The sequence below is a fragment of the Suricata suricatta genome, chromosome 14, assembly GCF_006229205.1.
Source record: "Suricata suricatta isolate VVHF042 chromosome 14, meerkat_22Aug2017_6uvM2_HiC, whole genome shotgun sequence".
Lineage (NCBI taxonomy): Eukaryota > Metazoa > Chordata > Mammalia > Carnivora > Herpestidae > Suricata > Suricata suricatta.
Window position 1 is genome coordinate 84,907,981 of NC_043713.1, and position 8,615 is coordinate 84,916,595.

General features: G+C 60.6%; 1 protein-coding gene across 1 annotated transcript in view; it reads left to right on the top strand.

The window, feature by feature from the left end:
• Positions 1 to 8,615, top strand: part of AACS (acetoacetyl-CoA synthetase) — a 37,715-nt gene that overhangs the window by 7,158 nt on the left and 21,942 nt on the right. The window contains exons 4-5 of the mRNA XM_029921631.1: positions 4,145 to 4,258; positions 6,784 to 6,881. Coding sequence (XP_029777491.1) covers positions 4,145 to 4,258; positions 6,784 to 6,881 — 212 coding nt within the window. The remainder of the gene's footprint in view (positions 1 to 4,144; positions 4,259 to 6,783; positions 6,882 to 8,615) is intronic.

The window sequence follows — 8,615 nt, forward strand, 5'->3', positions numbered from 1 at the left end:
TCATGTTTTCTTGTAGGGACGCCACACTTTTTGTTTGTCCCTGGCTGTCACTGGGCCCTTGGCTCGCTCCCACCTCTTGGCTGTTGGGAAGAAGGAACACGGGTGTGCAGACAGCTCCCTGAGGTCTGGCTTTGCATTCTCCTGGGTGTATATCCGAAGTGGATCGTGTGGTGATCCTGTGCTTAATTCTCTTTATTTTTAATTAGAAAAGATTTTTGTTTTAATCTTTAGTTTTGAGAGAGATGGAGAGAGAGAGAAGGAAGGAGATACAGGATCCAAAGCAGGCTCCCAGCTCTGAGCTGTCAGCACAGAGCCTGACGTGGGGCTCGAACTCACGAACTCTGAGATCATGACCTGAGCCGAAGTCAGACGCTTAATGGAGTGAGCCACCCAGGCACCTCCCCCTTTAAAAAATTTTTTTATATTTATTTATTTATTTGGAGAGAGCAAGAGAGTACAAGCGGGAGAGAGAGGGGCAGAATCCCAAGCAGGTCCCACGCCATCAGTGCTGAGCCCGGTGTGGGGCTTGAACCCATGAGCTGTGAGATCAGGACCCGAGTCGAGATCAGGAGTTGGACGCTTAACCGACTGAGCCACCCAGGTGCCCCCTGTGTTTCATTTTCTGAGGAACCTCCATCCTGTTTTCTGTAATGGCTGCTCTTGGCAGCTTTCTGACATCATTAAGACTTCTGCTGAGGGGCGCCTGGGTGGCTCAGCTAGTTAGGTGCCTGACTCTCGATCTCAGCTCAGGGCCTGATCCAGGGTCATGAGATCGAACCCTCCGTGCTGGGCATGAAGCCTGCTTGGGATTCTCTGTCTCCCCCTCACCCTCCTCGTGCTTTCTCTTTGAAAAAAAAAAAAAAGAAAAAACAGACTTCTATTGACTCTTTCGTGTCGCTGGGAAGGGGCGGGGACAGTCGCGTGATGATGTTTTGTGGGAGAAATTGAGACACGTGATACTGAGTGACCAGCTCAGGCCCCGGACCGCTAGGGAGGGCGCTGCAAGACTCTGCACAAGGTCCACAGTCTCGTCCTCTTGACTTCTTTTAAAATAAAGTTTAAAAAATACTCTAATTTATGTACTAAGCAGGATCTGGAAGAAGCTAGCGTAAAACATTTGAAATAAATGAGGGGTTTTCTTAGGAAGAAGATAATGTGGTGAGTCTCCTAATTAATTAGGTCTTTGGTAAATCTGGATTTTGTAAAAACTAACATTGAATTTATGTGCTATTGGTAGGTTTTGAGGTGTTTCACAGAGTGAATTTTCCAGGTTACTGCATTTTTCTCCTTTGAGTAATAAAGCTTTCTTTACCCATTTTATTTAATTCTTAAAGTTTATTTATTTTGAGAGAGAGCCTGCACATGGGGGAGGGGCAGAGAGAGAGGGAGAGGGTGAGTCCCAAGCAGGCGCTGCACTGTCAGCACAGAGCCCAGTGCAGGGCTCGAACTCACCCACCATCACGACCTGAGCTGAAATCAAGAGTCAGAGGCATGACCGACGGAGCCCCCAGGGGCCCCTCACTCGCCCACCACGGACACGACTGTTTCGAGGAAGCAGGGCTTCCGCGGGGCACTGCGTGGCCCTGGACTTATGGCGTCCGGGTTCAAGGCGGTGCTGCCCAGGCGTGTGGGCTGGTCGGGCTCGCCCCTGGAAGGGGAGCCGGGGCACTGTTCCCCTGCTGTCACCGGCCTGGGCCCTGTGTCTCGCTGCCAGCTCTTAGTGCCCGCGGACGCCAGTGCCCTTGCCTCTAGTGGCCCCGGCCCGTCCCACAAGTCGTTGCCTGTCGTTGGCAGTGGTGTCCCCAGTCAGACGCTTGTGCTTTGTCCGGGCTTCCAGCACCTGAAACAGGGGTGCATGAGGTCTGGCAGCTGTGCGGCCGGGGCCAGCCTCGTGCCCTGCCCAGGTCTGTTTTGGCCTCTGTCCGGGGGAGGGGACGATAGTGCGACCCTCGGGAACGTGGGAGGGCTGCGTGAGCGAGCACAGGTGCGTGTGACCCCGGCACGCCTGGCCACGGGGCACGTGCGTGGCTCTCCGCTGAGTCGTGCCGGCGCAGTCCCCGCGTGGCTTTCACAGTCCCGGCGTCCGGCTCCTCCTGAGGCTTCTCGGAGCACGCCTTCCAGGGACGGGACCCAGGCTTCCCGCGGTTTTAAAGCCCACGGCCGGTTCTGACGCACAGTGTTGGATACGACACACAGAGCCGTGTCTCTGTGTGGTCTTCGGGCCGCTCCTAGAACTCCGCTCCGTCCTCAGCCCGGATGCAGTGTGGGCTGTGTGTGGTCGCCTCAGGGAGACTGTACCAGGCCCAGGTCTCTCCCTTCCTCTTTACTATTATTATTTTTTAATGTTTATTTTTGAGAGACAGAGCGTAAGTAGGGGAGGGGCAGAGAGAGAGGGAGACAGAATTCGAAGCAGGCTCCAGGCTCTGAGCTGTCAGCATAGAACCTGACACGGGGCTCGAACCCACGAACCGTGAGATCATCACCTGAGCGGAAGCCAGAATCCGGACGCTCAACCGACTGAGCCCCCCAGAGCCCCTCCCCCCTTTTCTTCAGCCTAGCTCCGTGTGGACGTGTGTTAGGGAGGTGTGGTTGTAATTGTGGTGTGCCGTGTCTGTTTCACACTTTTCCCTCCGCACCCCCCTCCTTCCCACCACCGTCTCCTGCCCACCCCCTCCCGTTAAATATGTGAGCCCTTTCTTGTATTTGCAGGGGAAATAAGTGCCCCCAAGGCAGAATCATATTTAGTTTATAAATAGGATACCACTGTTTTTTAAGTTTATTTATTTATTAGAGAGAGAGGGAGAGTGCATTTGTGCGAGGGAGAGGCAAAGAAAGGAAAGAATCCCAAGCAGGCTCTGCACCATCAGTGTGAGCCCAACACAGGGCTTGATCTCATGAACCGTGAGATCATACCTGAGCTGAAACCAAGAATTGGACGCTCACCCAACTGAGCCATCCGGGCACCCCAGTGGGGTACCTCCTTTTTTTTTTTAAATTTTTAATGTTTGTTTATTTTTGAGAGACAGAGCATAAGCAGGGGAGGGGCAGAGAAGGAGACACAGAACCTGAAGCAGCTCCAGGCTCTGAGCTGTCAGCACAGAGCCTGACGCGAGGCTTGAATTTATGAGGTGTGAGATCATAATTTGAACCAAAGTCGGACGCCCAACCAGCTGAGCCCCCGAGGCGCCCCGGTGGGGTCTAGATCGGCTGCTTATTGGCTTGGGGACCTGACGATAACCGTATTGCATTCTCTGTGTGTTTTGCTGATTCACTGCTCCCCTCCCTGCTGCGTGTGGCTGCCTCGTGCAGGGCAGAGTTCCGCCTCGAGCTTGCTCCGGGGTTCTCAGCTGAGCCCGTCCCTCCCGTGGGTCACCCCTGCTGAGGCCAGGAGCTGCGGCCGAAGGCAGGCGTGCGCTGGTCCCCCGGTGCTCCAGTGAGCATGTGCCTGTGTGCCGTCCCCATTGGAGTCCTGACAGCAGCTGTCCGTGCCGCACACTTTGTCTTCCAACAGTGGGTTTCAGGTTGCTGAGTATTTTTATAGGATCAGGAATGGTCTGGGGAGGGGGTTGGGAATACGGGCGAGGCAATCCCAAGGCTACCCAGAGAGGAGCCAGAAGAGCCAGCCTGGGCACAGAGAACCTTACAGACTGTGTGAGCACGCTGCGGGGGACACCAGGGGTGGGGGCCGCGGGGGCCGCTGTGGAGGCCGGCGAGCGCTCCATCCTGTCCTGTCATCGCCGTCTGACTAGTGGAAATTTGTGTCTCGCCGTGGTCACGGACGTGGTTTCCATAGTGAGCTTGATCATGTTGGTGTGCTCGGCTGTTTATTTTTGAGAGAGAGAGAGAGAGAGAGAGAGACAGAGCACGAGCAGGGGAGGTTCAGAGAGAGAGGGAGACACAGAATCTGAAGCAGCTCCAGGCTCTGAGCTGTCAGCACAGAGCCCGACATGGGGCTCGAACCCATGAACTGTGAGATCATGACCTGAGCCGAAGCCAGACACTTCACCGACTTAGCCCCCCAGGTGCCCCTAAAGGGTGACACGTTTCTAGCCCATGTATAGACAGCATGAAGTTTCCTCCGTGTCCGCAGTCGGAACTTTGCTGTCAAGCCTGTGTCTACCGTGGGTTCCTGTTCTCTCCCCAGGGGAAGGCAGAGAGGAAATCGTGAAGGTGACGTTTGGGGAGCTGCGGCAGCAGGTGGCTTTGTTTGCGGCAGCGATGAGGAAAATGGGTGTGAAACGTGGAGACCGCGTTGTCGGTAAGTGTTTTGGGTTCTCCTTGTGGTTTAGGGGTGACTGAGGCGGAGTGAGCTGCTTGGAAGGTTGAGAAACTGTTGGACAGATGGTGGGTTCTGTAGGACTTCGGTGATCTGCGCTTGGTGGCGGACGGATGACCAAGGAAGGTCCTGGTGCACCAAGAGGGCGGGGACACTCCGGGCAGCAGGGACGGCCTGTGCCAAGGCCCGGAGGCCCGAGGGGGCGGGCACCTGCGGGGTGACGGGAGCTCGGTGGGCCAGGTGTGCACCCGGGTGGTAGGGCCTTTGGGCGTCTCCAGACGGGACAGGGGACAGGGAGGCGTGGCTCCCGCCTGCCTCCTCCCTGCATCTGGCTCTGGGTTGTGGTTTCCCTCCCAGCACAGTTCAGGTGAGAGCTCTCTTTTCACCTTGACTCCTGGGGAAGGTGGACAGGCCTGCGTGTGGACCTGTTCTGCGCCCCAAGGACCTCTAGTTAGTTTGGATGTGGGTGGGCGTGTCCCCGGGGCGCAGGGGGAGGTGAGAGGGCAGACCGTGGAACAGGCAGGGCGGCCGGGGGGCGGGGCCACAGGGCAGGTAGCTGTGCAGGAGCCACCTCTCCCGGGGGGACCCCGCCAGTGGGCCGGGCGCGTGTTTGCTAAGGGGGTGCCCTGGTGTGTAACGAGAGGGCTGTGCCCCGCGTGCCCGCCTGCACGCCAGCTGGCCGGGCAGGACGCCGACAGGGAGGGTCGCCCCGCCTCGGCCCCCGTTCACACGCTCCTCAAGGTCCCTGCTGTCCCTGCTGTCCGCACGGACCCTGCTTACGTTCCCCTGTGGTCCCTACCGCCCATCCGGAATCTTGGGGGCATCTGTCTGTCCCGCGGCGCCGGAGGACAGGGCTGCGTCCTCTGTGCAGGGCCAGTGCGGCGGCGTGTGACGGACGCCTGTGGGTGTGCGTGAGGCCTGGAGACCTGGGTGCAAGTGACCCCTCAGTCTGCCCTTTCCAGGTCTAGGAAAGGATTTCAGATAGTTCTTCCCTCCGATGCTTTTCTTTCCTCCGATTTTCATCAGGACGAATCTCTTAGAAGCCAATGTTCTCTGAGAGGAGACTCGGGGACCAGAGAGTGCTGGGGAGGGCGTCGTGACCCCTCAGGCCCTGCTTTCATGGGGGGGGGTCCCGACTGCGCAAACTCAGGCTGGTGCCTGGTGAGCGGCCCCCGTGAGGGTCTCAGCCTGGACGTGGGCTTGACCCGAGACGGCTCCAGGACGGGGGGCCATGGTTCCCAGAAGAGGGTGGCGGGGAGCGACTCTGAGGAGCGGAGGGCGCGGGCACATGCCTGAGGGGCCGCAGACGCTCACGGGGCTGCTCCGGCGGGTTCTCTGGTCTGTGACTGTGCCCAGGCCTGGCGCGGAGCCAGGGTGCGCAGCCTCCCGGGAGTGCGCCCCACCCTGCCCCAGGGACGTTGCCATTTACACGGTAAACTCAGGAGACGCAGATGCTGGGCGTAGTCCGGCTGAGCCTTGCCCTCTGGGGGCCTTCCCAGCTGGCCCGGAAGCAGAGGCCATGGCCGGGCTGGTCACGTAGGCACAGGGGGGTGGGGTGAGGGTGGAGGGGGCTGTGCAGGCGCAGGGCCCCAGTGCCTGGACTGCGGGCACCTCTGGCCTCCCGGGGCCCCTGCTCCCCGTGCCTCATGGCTGCTCATTTCCTCCAGGACATTAAGGACCGTCTGTTCCCAGAGCCCCTCTCTTGTCCTTCTGCCTCAGGCTTTTCTGGGGTCTCTGACTGTCCTGCTGGTGGTCTTCACTCCCCTATCACTTATCCTTCCATCTGTTCACCTGTCTGTCCGTCTGTCCATCCGTCCACCCCCAGCCAGCTCACCCGTATCGGAGGGCCTTCATATGCAGGGCTTGGTAAAAGGCATTTGGTGAAGCAAAGGACGAGACGGGCCGAGTCCTGGCCTCTTGTGAGAACCAGATATGAAATTGGCAGATATGATTATCAGACACAGGTGACTATTATGGTAAATGTGGTGAGGGAGACGTAGAGCGTGCTTCGCGGGGACTGGCCAGGGAACGTGAGTTTATCGGGGGGCCTCAGAGAAGGCGTCTCTGAGAAAGTTTTATTTGCATTAAGAGTTAAACAATGGGTCTGTAGAGTCAGGAAGGCTGGTGTGTGTGGAAGAGTGTTGAGGCGGAGCAGACAGCCTGCGCACAAAGGCCCTGGGGCAGGAGGAGCTTAGAACAACCGGAGAACCGGAGTAGGAGGGGGAGAGGAGGAAGAGGCTGGGTACGGATCCTGCGGGCCCATGGGGATCGCTCTGGCTAATATGGGTGGGAGGGGGTGCCAGGAAGGACGTGGACAGGCTGGGGGTAGGCGACGGGGCCGTGGGAACCGAGGAGAAGGCAGCTGGGATGGGGTGGGCTGGCCATGCTCCTTGGACTGGTGGAAGCCGGCTCCTCTCCCCACTCCCGCCCTGCCTCTCGGACCTTTCGGAATTCCACCGCATCCAACACACCCCGAACCCAAGCTTTCTCCCTGTGCCCGGTTACAGGTTATTTACCCAACGGTGTGCACGCTGTGGAGGCCATGCTGGCGGCAGCGAGCATCGGCGCGATCTGGAGCTCCACATCCCCAGACTTCGGCGTGAATGTGAGTTGGGGTCCCCGCAGCGAGGGGCCTGTGTACCCGTGAGGCCCTGGGGACGCAGCTACTGGCCACAGAAACATTCCGTGCGGTTTCCTGACGTCGTGGGTGGGGGTGTGGGTACAGGACTGGCTGGCCGGCAAGGAGAGGATGTCGGTGACCCCGGAATGATGATACAGAAGGATCCAGAAGGAGCTGATTCGTGCTTTTAAATCTACAAACAAACGGATCTTCCCCTTTTCTGGTGTTACTAACACCCTGTCCCGTGCGGAAGGCAGCGCGTGTGGCGCCTGTGGCGCGTGTGGCGCCTGTGGCGTGTGGCGCTCGGGGGTCTCGCTGACGTCTGGTCCCGTCTGCACTCGGGACCTCAGCAGGCTTTCCAATGGGTCTCATCCGCAGACCGTCGTCTGGGTGTGCTCACGGACGGTCCCCCGCGGCCTCCTTGCGCCTGTGTCGTTCCCCGCCTGTGTCCAGATCGCCTGGATCTGTGCTCTGTGCGGGAAGGGGGCAGGGACCTTTGTCTCTATCTCTGTGGAGCCGAGGGGACTGAGCACCCAGGGGCACCTAGCCGCCAGAGGGGCCCGGGCAGGGGCAGGAAGGCGAGCTCAGCCCCCTTGTGGAGAACGAAGCAGAACAGGACTCACCCGGGGCCTCCACCCCCAGCCAGGGGCGTTCCTGGTCGCAGACCCTTGGAGATGCGGGTCCCTCAGGAGCCGCCAGGGCCGACCCCAGGTAGAGGACACAGTGGCATCCGTGACCCTGACCGCTCTCCCTGGCGTCAGGTGCTTTGCTCCTGGCCTGGTCCCTGCTCCGGGCACTTGCCCGCACAGCCCAGTGCTGAGGCCCCTCCTGAGGCTGCTGGCCGAGCGGTTTACCCACTGCGCGAAGCATGGACAGTCGGACAAGACGGCCGTGAGGGGAGCACAGGAGGCGGGCCCGCGAGGCATGGCTGGCGCACGTTGCCTTCAGGTTCTGCCGCCGGCGACATGGGCCCTGTGGTCAGGCTGTGTCCGCTGCACGGTAGGGTTTTGGTCACAAGCCTTGAGGCTTCTGTTCTGGCAGAGGTGGTCCAGGTCGGTGTCCCCTGCCCCACGCCGGGCAGAGGAGGAGCCTGGAGTGGCGAGGTGACAGCTGGGGCTGCGGTGGGCACCGGGCTCTGCTGGCTTCGGGGAGCGGGTGGCCGCCTGGACCTCCCTGCTCGTAGGTGGTTTTCCTCCGGGGCGTCCCTGTGCCTGTGCCCGGTCGCCCCGCCGAGGGCCAGCTGGGCCAGCTGGGCCGGAAGTCTCCTGCGGCTCTGGTGCCCCGGCCCTCGGCGGCGCTGTGAGCTGCCGGGGCAGTGGCTCCTGGCGGGGGGCTCCCCAGGCCTGTTCCCACGGGAGGCACGGTGGCCTGGCAGCTCCCGCCCGGGGCCGTGTGCTCCGTGCGCCCCGTGGGGAGCTGGGGGGGTGACTACAGACCTGGGCTGCGTGGGGCTGGGGCTGTGCTGGGCGCCCCCCGGTCCCCGCACGTTCGCCTGTACCAGCGAGGGGGCTGTTTCTGAGGGACGCTGAGGCTTTGAGCCCACGAGGATGCTGGGCGAGCCGGGTGCGGCCCGGGCCACGGACGCTGCCTTCCGGGGCTGGAACGAAGCCCCTGCCTGGGGACCTCGCGGAGAGCAGGGCTCCTGACGGCACTGGGTGGCGCGTTGTGCCCCCAGGTATGCGGAGGCCAGAGGCCGGTGTCCAGCCACTTCCCACCCGG